An 18,906-nucleotide genomic window follows, 5' to 3' on the forward strand; every position below is an offset into this window, starting at 1 on the left:
GTAGGCAACGGGTGAAGTGTCTTGCCCAAGGACACAACGACCGAGATTGTTGGAGCCAGGGCACGAACTGATTACAAGACGAACTGCCAACTCTTGAGCCACGATCGCCCGAGCATAAGGAATAAGGAAGCTGATGGTGATGATCACTTTAGGAAACTTCTAATAACTGTTGAGGTTAATTTGTGACACAATTGGGCATGAAAAATGCATCCCAGATACTCAGAGTATTCTAGAAGTAAAAGTGGTGATGGGTTCTTACTCTGTGAGTCATCAGTATATCTTTCTTTTTCTTAACTGCTTATCCAGTTCAGGCACCATTAATACTCAACACTCATACAGGTCTTGCAACACCGTCCTAACATAAAATCTTTTTCGGTGTAAGCCGAAACAAAACAAAAAAGCTAAACCAGAGTCTCCAAAAAAGAACGGCTTAATGAAAGAAGTGCTAATGTGGTAAGCCTGCAGTCCGGACCATTGACCCACTAAAACCATTTTAATTATTAAACCAAAAATATTGTCACCTTTAAAAGATTTGCAAACTTTTGCATTTGGTTTTTATTGAAATTTTATAGAGACAAGGGTTAAATGTCTTGTCCTTGAGGTTGTTAAAATACGTTACTAGATTTTTTGGAAACAATATAACTAGAAGACTCAACAAAACCAGATTTAATGTGTGACTTTGTCCACTGTAACTATCAGTTTGATGCAGTGTTTATATGTGTATTTTCCAGTGCACAGCAGGAATTTTGGGGGACAGCTGCAGCTTATTTATAGCTCAGCAATTCAGAGTGTGAGAATGCATGATAAGTCTTTCATGTGGAGCTCTTTGACATTTCTCTTTCATGATCATATTCAGTCTTTACATATATAACAGGCTTTCTCTTTTTTCTGATAGCTTCTGTTTAAAATGTCTTTCCACTGATGGAAGTTTTTTTATTGGCTCTGCAGCCCTCACGGATTTTAACACTTTACAACATTTTAAAGATAAGTGAGTCTAACATGAACCACAAAAGAAGTCCTGTGACCTAAAAGCCAACAAAACATCTGATTTAAAGACCTTTAAAGGCTGTTTCTCACTTTTATTCCTCAACATAACCCCTTATAAGAAGTTTAACTACACTAATGGTTGACATGATTATGGTGTTTCAAACCTTATCTCTATGAAGGGAAAACAAGGAAGTGGGACAAGTTTACACAACAATGACACAGGTGTTCTACTCTGTTTAACCTTGCAAAAAGTCAGCTGACAAAATAGCGCAGTGTTATCCATTTTGGGATGAGGCATTTCAGTGTCCTGACTTTGTCACTAAATATAAAATATTGTGCTACATATGCTTTCCCCACCCCTCCTAATTTTGATGTGTTGAGAAGGTAAAATGTTTTTATCACATTGAGTTATCTTTGTTAGTATTAAAATTTGACCAGACATGACTCCAGAATAATCAGTCTGGTATGGCACAATGGTCTGATGTGCTTGGCTGAAAGTTTGTAGTGGTGTGTAGTTTGTTGTGTAGTTTTGAAAACCTGAATACCCTAACGGATAAAAGCATGGAATTTGCCTCTGTCAGCATTCCAAAGCAACCAGCTATGTTGTGCACATACCGATTACGCGTTCATTCAGACAAACCATAAAGTTTTGCTTGTGTTGTGTTTATTCAGCTAGATAAAAATGTGAGAACTTTTTGCAGCACTGGAATCACCAGTGGGTCCAGGAAAAGTCATTGGTGGTTGGTCTGCTTGTCAAACACTTCAGTTTAGTATAAAATTAGTTTGCAAAGTTTGTAGAATCAGTCACTCTGTTCAGACCAATTCTTAAAACACATTTGTACAGAAATAGGTTTATGTGATGTTGTCTTTTTCTCGTCTTTTTTATTTTCATTCAACTGTTTTGAGCGTGATGAAAGAAAGTATTATGATTTGTCCTAGTGACCTTTTCCACTGACTTGCTCCTCTATTCTAAATGTACTTCTAGTTCCAAAATGACTTTTTACTTATTTTGTGAAATATCTTTATTCGTGCTATAGATATTACATATCCCCCTGACTTTGGTGATTCCCTAAGCTTTTCTTTTCTTCTTATAATATAGTTTCACACCACGTTGCCTGTATAAAAGATTGTGGGTTTTCTATATGACAGGTTCTCAGAAAAACTATTTTTTATTTAGATGATCATCACTAGGGCATGTTGTTACAAGTTATTACAGTGAACAGTGAGCAGAGAAGAAATGACTATATAGTGGTTATGAAAGAGACAATCGCTTGCAAAAATTGACATGACATTCAAGGTATATGCACCTCCCACTATTTTTTTTTTTTGGCTGTAGGTGTTAGAGGTAAACGACTTCCTGGTTTGGGGATGTCTCCACACCTTTAAAGCCTCTAGATCTTTCACTCCGGAATTTTCCAAATTATGTGGTTAAAAAATACATTGTAAAAACCTGAAGCCTTATACAATGCACTGCTGTGACTAAAACCGGGAAACATTCCTTTGAGTAATTTGATATGCTGTCTTGTGTCTCTCATTTAAACTTTAAGGCCACGTTTATTTGACCATAAAGAAAAACCTTTATGACTATAATATGGGTTTATTGATGAAGATACCTTTTCTTCGTGAGCAAATTATCACTCTATCTGATTCATCCAGCTGGACACAGTCAGACCTGCTCATCACAGCATGTTCAAACTATTCTACGACTGATAAGAGAACAGGGTACATTTTCCTACCCACAGCTATCTTGCTGAAGGAAAGTAAAGAGAAAATCCTGACCGTGAGAGGCAATAGTAGAAAATAGAAAGCAGAATTTATAAATATTTCAGTGCATGAGCTTTTATAAACAATTCATTTTATATATATATATATATATATATATATATATATATATATATATATATATATATATATATATATTCTGTATTCAACATCTTGATCTGCTCAGCAGAAAACAGTGGCTAAATTGTGATTAAATAAAAGCAAGTTCAGTCATTTAAAGAAGCACCGTAGTTGCCCCTGGGTGCTAGAATAGAGTAGAATCGAATCGAATAACACCATTAGCAGTCGGACAGCACATTTCACAAATCTCAAAGCCATGGCGATTTTAATAGGATTAATCCACTTTTAACTTGAGATTATTCTGAGACATGGGGAAGGACTTCTTTACTAAGAATGGGGTAATCTCTCCCAACAAAGACCAGTTTCAAATTAATCTAACAGTGAGGTTTTGTTTCTGAAAAACTGAAGGTTTAAACTTAACAAAAAAATAGCTTCTTTCTTTTTCGGTTTAAGCAGTGTAAAGCTGTAATTGGTGAATCAGCTAATGATTGATGTATCTACCTTCCAATCAAAATAAAGTAACAATATAGAAACTTGTGATTGGCTTTAAGTCAAGTTAAGTCAGATAAGCGCCACCCCCTTAAAAAAAGCCAGTGGAAAATTCCAGCTACTCTGACCCTCCGCTATATTAGCGCTTCAACTAGCGGAAGAGGCAGAAGTACTGACTATTCGCTGGAAACAATAGAGATCATTTATTTGGTAAGTTGAGCCGTAATAATCTATATTCAATTAGTTTAGAAATGGTTTTAAATTCACTGCTTGACTCTTTGTCTCCAGTTCATTCGTTATTTCTCATAATGTTGATGAATGAATGAGCGTCTCAATTACAGTAGCCTTCAAAAGCCACTTTCTTTATGTGGAACTGAAAACAATGCGGTAGTCAATATATTATTTATTTATTTATTTTTTACCCAAATCGTGTATTATAAATAGTATAAGCTCCATTGGCCAGTGCATTTTTTTAATTATATTTTTTAAATGCAATTAAAATGCTCGGTAGAGGGATATATTTGCATGGAAACGCCATCTCGTTGATTTGCATCGATATTATCCGTAACTCACATTAATACAAAGTATGTATATTTTATGCCTCGGCCTACAGAAAGAGTTACTTAGAAATTCAGCAGTAGCCGCCAGATTTGAATCTTAACTTTATGAAAGATGGTTACGCCCATATATGGAGTGCGGTATGTGAGCTTAAACACGCCCACGGTTTGCACTACTCATAGCGCAAGTATAGCACATCCGCTGCATCATGGTCTTGTGACTGTGCGGCACATAGATAACCTAAAGTCCCTCGTGGGTGGAATAAGCTTCTCTGTAAGGTCTGTGACTACTTGGAAACCTACTTAGTAACTCCCTTTGCTTTCTCTGTCTAGGACTCTGCTCATTCACATCACTGAAGAACACCTGAACCTACATCACTTGATTTTTGCTTTTACTTTTTCATACATCTTCCTTTGTCACTCTTTCAAAGCTTTATCACTTTGTCATGTCTCAGCAGCAGATCAGGTAAGCTTCATGCTTTATTTTATTCTGTGTATGTGTGGTGTAGTGGTACAAATGTTTTTTATTATTTCATAATGATTAGACAATCTTGGTGACTTATTTTAGCATGAGTTTCTGCTTTTGTGTTTCATGTAATTGTAAACTGATTATCTTTGGAGTATAGCTTTTAGCCTTCTAAACAGTTTATAATCATAGTCTGTCTTTCAAAATTATAAGAATAAACACAGCATCATTAAAGTTGTGACACTATTTATTTACTTATTTATTTTTATTTTGCTGTCTCTCTTTAGCCTCCCAGCCAAACTCATTAATGGTGGCATTGCTGGCATTGTTGGGGTTACTTGTGTCTTCCCCATTGACTTGGCAAAGACCAGGTTGCAGAATCAGAGACGTGGTCAGCAGGTCTACAAAAGCATGTGAGTATTTCTGCTTAATGTTGACTTAAGCAACACACAGCCCCTAGGTATTATACCTACCACGCCCTGGTGTAAGTCAGTGCTATTCATACTGATCTCACAATGACAGCTGTGCATTGAATTGTAATGACTCTGTAGGTTTTAAGAAATTCCTCTCCAGTGAGGTCATTTTACTCACTTTGCATGGCTTTATATATATATATAGTGGAAATTTACTGAACTGCGTTCTCTTGTAACACTTAAATTTCCTTAGTCCACCCCCTGTTGCCTCAATGAACTGGTGTGTTTTGTCACACCGGTAATATTTACCTTGCTTTCTTCTGTAGGATGGACTGCCTTGTCAAGACAGTTCGATCAGAGGGATACTTTGGAATGTACAGAGGTAAGGCTTGTACATATCTAAATATTAAGAAGCAGTAGGATAGCAGAGGTAGAAGTTCTGCAAGAGGATTAAAAATAGGAGAGGGTAAGCTCTCTGTTGTGAGGTTAACATTGTTACGGTTACCACTGGTCACACTTGTTGTTTTAACAAGTACTGAGAGACTGCATTTTAGCTGTGTTTGGATGCTTTATATATATCTTAGTCCAGTTGTAAAGGAGAAGTTGTCAAATTTGGTCTCATGCAAAGTATTACATTCACTGTAGTATAGTATGTAATATTGTACTTGTTAAAACAGAGAGCATATACTTTCTTTATTAGTGTATCACTTAGAAAAGGAAACTAAGTCTGTAAAGAAATTGGAGACCTTTTTAGTTTGGGTCTCTGTCTGTGTGAGGAATGTTTGTTTGCATCTGTGTTTTTCATATTACAGACTTGGGTCCCCCTGGGATATTGAAGGCTAGCCGATAAGGCGCAGCCACGCTGGAGGCAAATCATTAAATGGTTCTTACAATATTGCTCTATTTAAAACTCTAGGCTCAAGTTTTTGTTTTGCCATCTATTTGTTCTGTAATTTGACTTGTCGGTAACTACCTTGCTGTCTTCTTGCTGTCCTGTCAACTTTTGGATTATTGTTGTTTTCCGGACTATGAATTGTGTCTTTGCAGACTTTGGTTGAGCTTGCAAACAAATCTGTGGTGAACTAAAGATTTATTTATTTTTTCATCTTCAGTCCCACAGAACATTTAAGTTTGCTCAAAGTCTTCACACGCATAGTCAAGGACTCAGTCCGTCCTTTCTCTAATGTTTTTTTTATTTTATTTTACCTGTCATCACTAACCTACTCACTGACATGCAGCCTGTCACTAAGATCTATTTCCTTTCTTGAAGTCTTCTCTACACAGTGTTGCTTATTGTCACACCCTGATTCTGTTTGTTTCATAGATTTTGTGTTTGCATCTTCCTCTGGATCTTCATTGCCCTATTGTTCCTTATGTTGTGTTGTTATGCTTGTTTCTCATTTTCCTCCTGATATTTTGTTTACTTCTTTCTTGTTTTTTTTTTTAATTGACATAATCCTCCTTCACAATTATTACTTAAGCTCAATTAAGCTGAGTATATGTCTTGCCTGTGTGTAAATTAACTGTACAGTTAACTCTTTACATTCTAATGTTGTAATGATAGTGGCGGGGTATGTTTTTGTACATGTGCTGAATGGAAAACTGGATTCTGTCTTCAGTGCTAACTATTTATTTTTTTTCCCCCCTCAGGTGCTGCTGTAAATCTGACCTTGGTTACCCCTGAGAAGGCAATCAAGCTGGCTGCCAATGACTTCTTCCGGCACCACCTTGCCAAAGACGGGTAAGCATACTCTGTGGGAGGATCTTCTTGGAAATGGGCAGTATGTATTTATTATTTTTAAAGGTGGTTTACTTAAAACATGTCTCACTCTTAACAGAAAGGGGCTGACGGTGTTCAAAGAGATGCTGGCAGGCTGTGGTGCAGGCATGTGCCAGGTCATTGTTACTACCCCCATGGAAATGCTCAAGATACAACTACAGGATGCAGGCAGACTTGGTAAGAAGCATGCAAAGCCCTTTTTAAATGCATCAGTGTCAGTAATTTACATTTATAGCTGTGTTCCTCATTTATAATTATATATCTTATGTGTGTGGTTTTTGGGGGGTTTTTTTGTACAGCGGTCCAACAACAGAAACCAGTCATGATGACTCCCACAAAGCTTGTGGCCACTAATGCAGTGCTCAGTCGCTCTTACAATTCTGGCATGGTCATTTCTGCACCAAGAGCTGTGTCGGCTACACAGATTGCAAAAGAACTCCTCCAGACGCAGGGCATCCGGGGGCTCTACAAAGGTCTGGGGGCCACACTGATGAGGTAAATCGCTTCTACTGTCACGATGAGAAGCTGTGTGTGAACCTGACAGGGCAGTTGAACTTCGCCAGGATTTTAGTCTGAAAATATTTTGTTTACTTTCTTCCAGAGATGTCCCCTTTTCCATTGTTTACTTCCCATTGTTTGCTAATCTGAATCGCCTGGGCAAACCAAGTCCTGAGGCGTCGTCACCCTTCTATTGGGCCTTCCTTTCAGGCTGTGCTGCAGGATCCACTGCTGCGGTGGCTGTTAACCCCTGTGATGGTGAGGTTTTTTTGGGGTTTTTTTCGCCCTCAGCTGGATCACCCAGTTGTCTCCTGTTGAATATTCTTAGCAACACTGGAATTTTAACAATTCCCCCATGCTCTCTCTCCCCCTCTCTCCCTCTCTCCTTCTAGTGGTGAAGACCAGACTGCAGTCATTGAACAAGGGGGCTAGTGAGGAGACTTACAGTGGAGTGGTGGATTGTGTAAGGTATGACAGTGAATCATTTTTACAGTTGCGTAAATTGCATGTCCTTTTTTTTTTTTTCCTACCTTTGTGTGTATGAATAAAATCATTCCTCTGTTTTGACAGTAAAATAATGCAGAAGGAGGGGCCTTCAGCATTCCTGAAAGGTGCCAGCTGCCGGGCTCTGGTCATCGCACCTCTGTTTGGCATTGCACAGGTTATGTACTTTGTTGGTGCTGGTGAATACATCCTTGACAACTCACCCCTGCGCCTCTTAGGACCATGAGACCATATCATCTTGCTGACTAGCTATGCATGGGACCTGGTAGAAGACCTAGCTGCTACATGTATTCAGTTTACAGCAAGAAAAACAAGTAGACAGAAAGACCTATGATTTCACTATCTTTAGGGTCAAAACGTGGTGTTGCACTTAAACCCTTTTGTTACTTGTTCAGTAGGCTGAAGCCAGTGTTTGCGCTTGAAGCTGTTAGCTTTACTGCATTGGGGCCTCTCTTGACCCTAAACAGTTGTTTTGTTTCCCTCTGTGAGGGAAGGGAGCTAGCTTTCTTGATCACAACTTTTCTATTCTTTTTTTTTTTTTTTTTTTTTAAACTTGTATTTGACATTATTTAAAGTAGTTTGTTATGAGAGTTTGTAGTACTTTATTTATGTTTTTTTTTCCTTCTTTGCTGTCTCATGTTGCTGAGCCTTAATCTAGAAACAAAAGTCTGAAAGTTCACAGGGCCCAGTTTACACAACTTGCTGGAAAGGCTTTTTTTGTGAACTGCTTTGTGTACATGTTTACTTTAACTAATCATGAACCTTCCTAATGAAATTGGGACCATACGGCTTACCAAACCATAAGCTGTGTCCTACACTTGACATTAGTGCAGTAGTTGGTTAGTGCTATGTGAACTGTCATAAACTTGAGATGCAATCATGCACATTTTATGTTTGTCTACGTACACACACTTGTTATATTTCATCTGAAGTGTTATCCAGAAGGTCCTTTGTGATTCATGCCTTAACAAAGCAGTTTGAAATGTATTTTTGATTCTGCAAGGCAAAATTGACACAATATAAGCATTATTATAATGTTACTGTGAGCTTATTTTTAAAAGGAAAAAAGACTGTTACATACCAATGATTGTAATGGCTTTTTGTACTTGTGTATATTAATAAAAAACTTGAAGTACCCAGTCTGTACTGTTTGACTAAATACTGAGGGCTATGAAGGTATTCTGAATAACTGCAGTAGTTAAGAACTATTGCTTTATGACATATTCATTAATGTAAACATACTACATTCAATTTTTCTAAATGTTCGTTACAAAGAGTTTGTTCGACTCTGGCCTCCTGCTGACATCAGTGAATACTGATTTCCTTAGTAAGGCTATCTCATGCACACACCCAATCGGAAGAAAGTTGACTTGTTTCAGAGTGAATGAACTAAGGGGGTGTACCACGGCTCACCATAAACGTTGTATTATACAAATCAAATATCTGGAATCCCAGATGCTGAAAATGAGAAGAACTAGTCCCTTGTTTTTAGTCAAATGACAGCCAGATATTGCAGCACACAGCGCTATTTTCTTCTCTACACATTTGTACATTCATGCAATGCAGCTGCAGTTATTTTTGTTAAAAAGGCTGGCTGAATCTGGTCCACACATTCAGGAAGCTTTACTACCAGGAGGGCATCAAGTCACGGTTGAGTGAGTTCACATGCTGAGGCGAATAATTTAGTCCACACTAACTAACGGCAGATCTTGCAAAAGACGGTTTCAGTTGGCAAAGTTGAAGTCAGTGTAATGTTTCACTTTGTCGGTTCATTATTGTCTTTGAAAATTTTAAAACATGCCTGGGTGTGGTGGAATTCCCCACTTCTCTGTATGAGCAAGTACTAAGCAGGCCTTGTGTAGAGACATTTTGTCCAAATCATATGACACTTGATGTTTTCTATAAACTTGATTTACAGAATATACTACACTGTAAAAAAATATTCCGTAGAAAAACGGAAAATGTCCCGGTAATTTTCTGCCAATACATTTTCTGTTTTTTTTACGGAAGTTTGACAGACTTTTCTGTAAATGATAAAATGGAAAATTCTGTAGATTTACAGTATACTCTCTGTACTATTTACGGATATTCCCTTCAGCTATAAAACGGAAAATTCCGTTTATTCACAGCATATTTTCTGTATCATTACCTGATATTTTCCATTAATAGAAAAATTTTAATTTCTGTTTACATTATTATTTCCAAGCACTTCTTTTCACTGTAACTCATTAAATATAGTTCTTAATATCCTTAAACGTACATTTCTATGTATTCCTTCACGTTTATACAGTAGATCGTACTGTATTTTTACGGATTTTTTTTACAGTGTACATCACTAGTATATTCAGTAAATAGTATTATTAGTCAATATCCTTTAACTCTTGCCTTGTATGTGACTGAAATTTGTCATCTGTGGACCTAAGCAGAACATTGCTGACATGTTCAGGAACTTCACTAACCACAAATTACAATGAAGTTCTGCTCAGCTTGTTCCACTTTACAAGAAGCGCACATGTGATTCACCTCAGAGGACAGAAGCCGAAAACATCTAAATAAAAGCACCCAATGTTTTTATTACGGTTAACAGTATGACAAACTATATTATTCTATAATTCACATCTTATTGGCACACCAACAAAATTTACATCCACAATAATTCACACAAAATGCAGACTAGCTCACTGTTACATCCCAAACATGCTCCAGAAGAGGTCAGCACAAAGCATTATTTAGCTGTCAGATGAATTTGGAGATTTACAACGCCGCAGTTTATCATAAGACCATCCTAACCCTTTGGCTTCAAATCATGTCTACACTTCAGCTATTGTGCTTTACGGTAGAAATACTTGAAAGTGGTGACAGGAAGCAAGCACTGGTGCAGTGTACATATTCAAATCAAAAGATATAGGCAAACAGTCCAGTAGTAGGAGGCTTGATCGTAACTAAATAAATAGGCACATGACGGAATTTTACTCTGCAAATTTACTCTGCAAAGGTAGGCTAGTCCTCAAAACGCTAAAGCACACGAAGTGAAAATAAGGATCCATATTTACAGCAATACTCCCCAGTCACAACATTCCTGTGTCAAAGAAGGCTTTGTGTGCTGTGTTGCATCTACAACTGCAGCACTTTGGCCTTTGCGGAGCACCGGCAGTCTAACAAAGACATGTTAAAAGTGAGGAATGTCACAGAGTCGAGCTAAAAGCAAAGCATGTGTTATGGAAAAGAAGAGGAGAGTGAATTTCAGTGCTGGTGGACTCAAGAAGAAGGTGTGACGTTAACGATCCAGCGTATCGTGTTGAATGTGGTCCGTGGATAAGTGGGAGCATTGAGATTTGTTGTTCTCTCTTTGTGATACTCGGAGGCCCTCCCCCACCGCACTTGTTTGGACTAAGAGAAGTGACTGTGAAATGTAACTTTGGTGTTTCCCTTCTCATGCACACAAGTTGATTATGAAGGGCTGTGTAACCATATGATCAGGCGACGGTTGGGGGGGTCAGCTCACCAATTATATAACCTCCCTGCTGTTTCTGATGGCACAACACAGGACCATACTGAAGATCATTCCTATAATCTGAAATCACAGACACATATTGTGGTTACTTGAGGAATAACGATCACAATTAATTACAAAACTCAAACTTTTCTCACCATGACTCCTGCAATACCAATCCCTATGTATCCAATGATATACAGCTTTTCATCGAAGAAGTCTGTTATCGCAGTCAGGCAGTCCTAATATCAAGCAAAAATAGCAAGAAACATTCATATTGATCATTCTGCACACAGCAAAGTAGGTTCATCACAGCAAAGTAGTAGTGCTTCATTTTAAAATGGTGTTTTACTGCCCTCATGTGACCATGAAGTGTCCCTGCAGGCAGAGAGGTTTACCTTGACGTCTTCTGGGAAGTCTGCACACACCTCACCGTTCGGCTCCAATGTGGAAACTCCACAGCAGTTCAGCTGCAAATATAAGAAGAAGTAAAAAAAAAAACAAAACACAACATGATTTTAATGGTATTGATTGCAACCCTGAACATGACGGCGAAGTTTTACTCACAGCTTTATAATAAGTCGTTACTATTGCAGTTCCATTTGGACTAGAGTCGAGGGTGGAGCTACTGTAAAACTTTTGGACTTCTTCAGAAATCTGTTATTAAAAGAAGAAGAAAAAAAGATTAGTTAGGGGATTTTAAAAAAGACGGAGAATATTTTTTGTTATTTTGTATTTAATCATCAAATAACTCCACCTGTTCCTTGTTTAAGAATCCAAACACACCAGCAGTGACTTCTGCTCCAAAGATTATCACAAGGCAAGCAAAGAACTGCAGAACAGAAACAAGGACTATTATCGTCCTCTAGTGGGAGTCATCCACACAAGCGCAACACAAAAACTAATCAGTGATTGATTCATTTATTGGGGAACAACAGTTGGCCAAACAATTTTGGGGGCTGTTCCTGGTGATTTCTTCTGAAATCCCTTAGAAAGAAATGTATAATTCTGCCCTTTTATACAAATGGAGAAAACAAGGGCCTTGTTGTTAAAAAAAAAAAAGATTACACTAAACTAAAGTTAATATTTGTCTATTATTCATTTGTTATTAGACAGCCTAATTCTATACATCTTTGCGATCACTCATCAAGCTATTTCAGTGTTAGTACCAATTTAACGCTACTATCAATTTAAGCCTCATGGAAACAAATATAAAAATAATACAAATGCAATGAGAGGTGACGCTTTGAACCCACCAATGCAAGAAGACACTGAGACTCACGAATGGCCCCAAAACAACCTAAGAACCCCACGACCATCATCAACGCACCGGCACCAAGAAGGATGTACACGGCTGAGGAGAGAGACCAAACGATAGATCAGTGCATTTAAAATGAAACAAAAAAATGGAAAATTAATGTTTTGTGTTTTATGAACAAGAAGATTGTGAAAGACATATGAGAAGAATCTGATCACGGTGTTCTCAGTATCACATGACTGCAGTTTATAGTTTCCACTGAGGGAGGCAGCGTGATGCAATGGTTGCCTTTGCTGGAGCAGAATTTATAAAAGGATTGTTTGTGTTGTGTTTGTAGGTGGAAGCGTCTTCAGTAGCAGAACATCTCTGAATAGACTCACACAATTCAGTCTATTTATTAGGCTACTTTAAACAATGCATTTGAAGTTTTTCATGATCTGAAACATAGAATCTCTTTTTTGTTCTTAACGTTACATTATAGCATCTCTGATCACTTGAAAAAAGGTGGGTTGAACAAAACACAGTTCTGGACTCTTTCCTGCTCTGGGCAGCTACAGAAATAGCTTGAAGTCCTGTCCGTATATAGAGTAGCTGTCTAAGGCATAGGCAGAGTCTGTTCAAAATCATAATCAAATTTGAAAGAAAACTAATAGGCCTAGAGAGCCCACTAAGAAACAATGCTCCTAATTGACTCTTTTGATGCATTAGTAGGGTTTCCAGTTACTTAGACTTTGTCCATTCATGCTCCTGCAGGGTGAAGAAGCACACAGATGCCATCTGTCCTCCAAAATCTAATTTTCAGAGGGCTTGATTGCTGCAGATTTCAACTGCGTCTGCCGCCATCTATGCTCTCCTCAAGCCTGAGTGACGTCACCCTCTCGGTCTACTCCCCTGCTCCTAGTCCTTGCAACTGAGCCCTCTCACACTGTAACTATACACCAAGCAGGTCCCTTAGGTCCATGCTAAGGGCCTAATCGGTGACACAGGCAGCAACCACTGCAGCAATTTAATTAATCCACATGGGGCAAATGCAAGCTGTTGTTTTCTTGCTGTGCGACAAAAGGGAAGGTAAAGACGAGGCGAATACACTGCTGAGCTGAAGGGATCTAGAGGGATACAGAGCTTCAAAGAAAGTTGTCTGGGTAAGCAATGGAAAATATAATGGACCATGGAAGCTTTCAATTTATATACAATTGTCTACACAGAAGTGATCTCAGCTGCTCATTTTTTTCCCCCAACGCTTATACACTGACTTTAATATCTGCTCTTTGCTCTTCACTCATTAAATCCAGAGGTATCTACCATCTACCAGACACCTGCCAAGTGCACTTCCTGCTTCACGTATCTTTTAGAAATACAAATTATTGAGTATAAACATCTGTAACATCTCTCAGTTTAGCTCCATCTCGATCTTATATACACATGTAATGGCTGTTTACACACTAGAGAGTAACAAAGGTGATAGAATGGAAAATGAAACCCTCAGAGAGAATGCTGCCACTTTGCCTTATTATGGTATCACTCTGTTTAGTCTCATTGCTAGAAGTGGGAGCAACAGTCAGTTGTTTTGCCCAGGAAGCTTATAATGTTTGGCTGCAAGGCACAAAGTGATCCTCTGCAGAACCCAAGTGTTTCCAGTTAAATGCCGGATTTATGGGCTTGTGTTGTCCATTTGCAGAAAAACCAATTGTGGGAATTCAGCCCATGCAGAGGCTATGGAGGTGCACTTGCATGTATTTTTCCGAAAGACAACAGTTAGTTTGATGCGACTGAAGGAAACTGTGGAATTCACCGCAAATAAGAAAACACACTAAAAAAAAAGAAACCCCCAAAACCCACACACAAGTAATTCAGACTGTGGCTTGGTCAGCTTTCTGCTTGACTTCACTACAAATAAATTCCTTGTATGCTATAACCTCAGTTTTTTCTAGAACAGAGACTAAGCTTAAGGGAAAACACTAGAGAGTGCAGCCCGCATTGCTGGTTTATGTGGACTACCAACAAACTATCTTGGCGCCATCTTAACACAGCCACAAACACCTGCATTAGAAGGCAGGAGAAGTAGCAGATTTATATGATGAAGACGTGGGTTTTGGGTTTGTGAGCCCACTAGTATTAGAGGATCCCTACGGATGATACAGTAACAACTGATATCAGGCATACAATTGGCTCATAACTGGCTGACAACTAGACCTGCCATCAGCATACTCCTCTACCCAGTTTGTGAAGCACGTTTGTCTCGTACAGTAGCCAGAAAAACAAGATTTCCAGATCACACCCACCCTCTGAGATTTTTTTCCACACAGTTACAAATTAGTCACAGCATCTCGTTTTAGAGGTGGCAGTAACAAACTCTCTGTCTAGCTCTCTCCTTCCCTTCTGAAGCCTTCCAGGGTTTCTGCCAGTTTTTTAATCAGCTATTTTACCTCCAAAATATTGATCAGACCAACATATGCTCCGGTTTTAACTGCACTCCAAATGTTCTTTAATCAAGGAAATCTAATTCACATTGCATTTGATTGGCTAAACCTAAAGTGAGAAATATAATCACTGCAAATGGGAAAGTGAGGAGGGGACGGTAAAGAACAGTGGGACAGAGAATTTGATTAAAATGACTCATAAAGATGTAACACAGTAACAGAGAAATTCCAGGATATTTGCCTATCAAATAAAACCAAGCTGGAGAAAAGTTACCTCATCTGGAGTACACTACATCAACAGATGACTTAAGTAACATGGTACTTTTTATTTTCTACTGTATCTTGAAATGTTTTAGGTTGTAATCTTGGCAATATGATCATAATTATGATCGAAAACACTGCCTTTGGTTGCCCTGTGCTGTTTCCCCCTCCCCTCTTCTTTGCTCTAATTTCATTTTTTACTAGGTTTGCAAGCAGGATATAGTCTTCTATCACTGGCCCCACCCAACCTGCTACTCATGTCCTGAGAGAGGCAGCCAGTTCCACGAAGGCAGAGCAGAGAGCTGATGAAGTGAAGTCACCATTTTAGGTCATGGCTTAAACGGGAGTAACAAGAATAGGCTTCATTCTAATCATCAGCTCCCACACACTGTCAGAGAGAAGGCCTATTGTATGGAGTGCTGAACACTAGCTGTTTGTCTTGTCTACTGTATGTTTTAATAATATACTGTGTGAGCTTTGCAAAGACACTCTTATACGATATTTCAGCAAACAGACAGAGCTGTTCATTAATCAGCTAAAGGCTCTCGTGCATCGTTTGGACATTTTTCTGACTGGTCGTTTTTATGTTATTTCAGTCGAATCAAAACCAAATAAGCATTTATGTCAAGATTTGAATTTCTTCGTATCCCACGAACAGGAGAACTACCACTAATGGAAAGTTTCAATCAGTTTATCACATTTCACTTCCTCTGTGCGCATACTTGAGCCACTTTCAAAGTGAAAGTGAAGAATTGAGGGCTTCAAATGACAAATTCCTTTAAACAGGCCTAGTAACTGTGGACATGTTTTAACTAACATCTTTTATTAAACAAACTTTCCTTGTAGTTTGTGCAAAGAAGTAAAACATCTCGATGCGCTGAAGATAAAATGTGGCTGTTAAATGTCAAGCAGTACTTGAAGGGTTCTTCATACTTGTAAGGGATAACAGTACCGGACATTCGGTCTCATCCGCATGTGCACACGTGTATTTACTTCTCCGTATGTGTGATTTTTTAGGGCACCTTTAAAATGTTACACATTGAACATTTATTTAATGTGGATAAACATGTAGGGATGTTTCATCTCATTTTCAAGGGGGTCCATGCAATCAAGATGGTGTAATCAAGATCCATCAAGATGGTGAACTGCTGAGAAGAAATGAATATGAATAATTGGATCCATTTTGGATTTTAGTTTTTTTTATCCACATCCACATATATGTTTTATTCTGCAGAGGATGAGACAGGCATATGTATGAGGCTATAGAATCTCTGACATACCTATGAAGAAGGTGTAGGGGGCGCCATCGCCTGTCAGGAGGTCCACTGTGTTTGGGTCAAACCTAAGCCACAGTCCCACCGCCAGCACCAACAATCCAGACACCTGGGGATTGATAAATTATAAAATCAAAATTATTTGTGACTTTATAGTTCTGCTGAATTCGATGACTGGTAAGTGGCAGTTCTTCTGTTTGTGCAGAAATAATGTCACAGTTAAACAGTGAGCACTTTCATGTTTTCTTTTAGTCTTTATTTATCATGGGGTAGTTACGATTCTGCAGGTGATGCTAAAGTGGCTAATGATACTCACAGGCTTTCCCCCCCTCCTTCTATTTAACAACTTTCAGAATGTTGATGCTTTACCTCTCAAGAGACTGAGGACTTTTCAAAGAAAACCAACTTTGGGGGGCAAAAAAAAAGTATCTATGCTGAGTAGCATCTTTCCTCTCCAGGAGAGCTTGACTTACCATAACACATTTGATTGAAACCAGGTTTTACTCTGAGAAAATGAATCCTTTTGACCTCCTACATAACATTATTTAGCTTAAACATCCAAAAACAAAGCCAGAAAGAATAAAGGACAAATGTGGATTAAGGGTAAAAGATATTGTCTATGTCATAGTTATATATTAATCCTAACCATGTTCCTTATATGTTCTTGCAGGACAAGTGTCACATGTAATATGCAGATGAAAAATAAAATTCAGCTTCAAAATTTTGTAAAAGCATGAAATCCCACAGTTCTATGAACAAGCAGCACATCTTCAGTAACACTCTGAGCTCCTTTTCCTGACTTGCTCTTCAGATTCCACCAAACTAAAGAGTGGAAGTGTCTTCTGTTAGTGAGGTACTCTGACAATAAAATGATTGAGAATAAGGCCACGCTGCAACAACAGCCCATGCATCCTCATGGCCCATCAAAGTACCACATTTGAACACAAAAATTAGCATCAGAATCAGCGGTCCATCTCCCATGGTGCATTTCAGCCACAGGCTGTGCCAGCCTCACAGTGCCTGGGTGATGTAACTCACACTGGCATTGGCTGCTTGTTGGCTCTGCACCCCAAAATGACAGCGTACTGTACGCCCCTTTTGGCTACAACCACAACAGCTCTGCTTTCAGTCCCAAAACTGCCGAACAAAGAGGCTGCTGTCACTTTGGATGACACAAGTGATCGTCTTAGAGAGCACAAATGAGTCAATGCAGCCAGTTAAACTCACACTGTATCATTTAACAGTAAAATATTGAGTATCTTTTGCAAGAGAGAATAATGAAAACCAAAGAAGAGTAAACCCAAACAGGCTCTTTGTTAATGACCTAATAAATGTATCTATTTATCTAAACACATCATTGACTGAAAATGATAATAGTTAAACAAGGGGGGGGGGTTTCTTGCAGCCTCAAGTAGGGGCAGGAGTTTTCCTTGATGTTCCCAAACTCAGGGTTGATAAGTTTATGAGATACATTTGTGGGGTGAACAGAACAGAAAACAAAAAAGGCAAACCTAAAACCTTATTGGAATACTTATATTCTTTGATTCACACAGAATAATTAAAATAAAAGAATACAAAAAGAATGAATCTTGATCCAATGTTTCAGGTTGCATACTACAGTCTACATGCAAACTGACAAAATATTAGAAGCTTAAAAGTACTTCTCTGACACATTTAGCCTTCTAAACACCAAGAAAAAAAAACTTATGTCATATGAGAAGTCATTGGCATATAATCGAAAGTGAATCTGAGTCACGGGGAATCTTATCTGAGCAGCACTGCAGACCAAAACAAAAACCTTTCATGATGTTCCCCAAATAGATTAACCCTGCATGTAAAAAAAAAAAAAAGCACCCTTCACACGCCTGCAGCAGGAAAGTCACACCTCAACGTCAAAACATGAACTGGGATGTGTGTTGGAAAAGTAGCTCTGATGTATTTGTTGCAGCATGTACTTGGTGCAACAATAAATCATGACCAACTCTAAAGCAGCAGCCACTAATGAACGCGGATGAAAAGAAGACTCTGGGTTATATAACTGAGGTTTGGTTTGAGAATTTTGGGAAACAGTGTGGAGTCAGAGGGAGACGGTGTGAACGGAGCAGGTGCATTGAGGCGGTCTGCCAGACAGACAACTCCTAACTCTGTACGGAATAACAAAGGCTGCTGTATTTAAAAGCCATACCAAATAATATCAATAGACGGACTTTCAGCCTTCAGTACATTGAACGTGTAAACAAGGCTAGGAACAAACAGGTTTTTCACAAGGCAACGAAACTCCACAGTCGCTTAAAAATAAACCGAATCAATTTTACTTCCTAAAGAGAAAACAACAAAACAAATAAATAACCATAAAAAACAACAAAAACGGTGATCCGGCTTTTTCAGAGAGAAACAACGTTAATTCTTAGCAAACCGCTGCCGAGGCGGACTTACCCAGAAGATGATGTTGAAAGCGAAAAGCAGATATTTCACACATTTCATCCCACCCTGCACTTTGCTCATGATGCCACCTGATTTGTCGGAGTCTCCGATCTATTGCGCGATTCCTTCTTATTTTGCAGCGTCTTTCAGCTGGACATCAACCCATGCAATGAAGACCTGCGCCGTTACACCATCCAGACATGAAACATGCGCACAAGTGCCGCTGCACGCCATCTGCAC

General features: G+C 38.7%; 3 protein-coding genes across 3 annotated transcripts in view; 1 reads left to right on the forward strand and 2 right to left on the reverse strand.

Moving 5' to 3' along the window:
• The window catches only part of ngfb (nerve growth factor b (beta polypeptide)), a 122,749-nt gene that overhangs the window by 63,835 nt on the left and 40,008 nt on the right, over window positions 1–18,906 (reverse strand). The gene's annotated exons all lie outside the window — the stretch shown is intronic.
• Window positions 4,211–8,075, forward strand: slc25a55a (solute carrier family 25 member 55a). Its single transcript, XM_085159173.1, has 9 exons — window positions 4,211–4,341; window positions 4,629–4,754; window positions 5,081–5,136; window positions 6,405–6,495; window positions 6,593–6,711; window positions 6,834–7,029; window positions 7,136–7,290; window positions 7,425–7,500; window positions 7,603–8,075. The coding sequence occupies exons 1-9, from the start codon at window positions 4,322–4,324 to the stop codon at window positions 7,760–7,762; spliced, it is 999 nt and encodes a 332-aa protein (XP_085015299.1). The 5' UTR covers window positions 4,211–4,321; the 3' UTR covers window positions 7,763–8,075.
• tspan2a (tetraspanin 2a) lies at window positions 8,055–18,869 on the reverse strand. Its single transcript, XM_085159176.1, has 9 exons — window positions 18,679–18,869; window positions 16,249–16,351; window positions 12,286–12,383; window positions 11,787–11,861; window positions 11,597–11,686; window positions 11,428–11,499; window positions 11,188–11,271; window positions 9,868–11,110; window positions 8,055–9,465 (listed from the first exon to the last, which is right to left on the reverse strand). The coding sequence occupies exons 1-8, from the start codon at window positions 18,745–18,747 to the stop codon at window positions 11,045–11,047; spliced, it is 657 nt and encodes a 218-aa protein (XP_085015302.1). The 5' UTR covers window positions 18,748–18,869; the 3' UTR covers window positions 8,055–9,465; window positions 9,868–11,044.

Source organism: Neolamprologus multifasciatus, chromosome 5 (genome assembly GCF_963576455.1).
Source record: "Neolamprologus multifasciatus chromosome 5, fNeoMul1.2, whole genome shotgun sequence".
Taxonomy (NCBI): Eukaryota; Metazoa; Chordata; class Actinopteri; order Cichliformes; family Cichlidae; genus Neolamprologus; species Neolamprologus multifasciatus.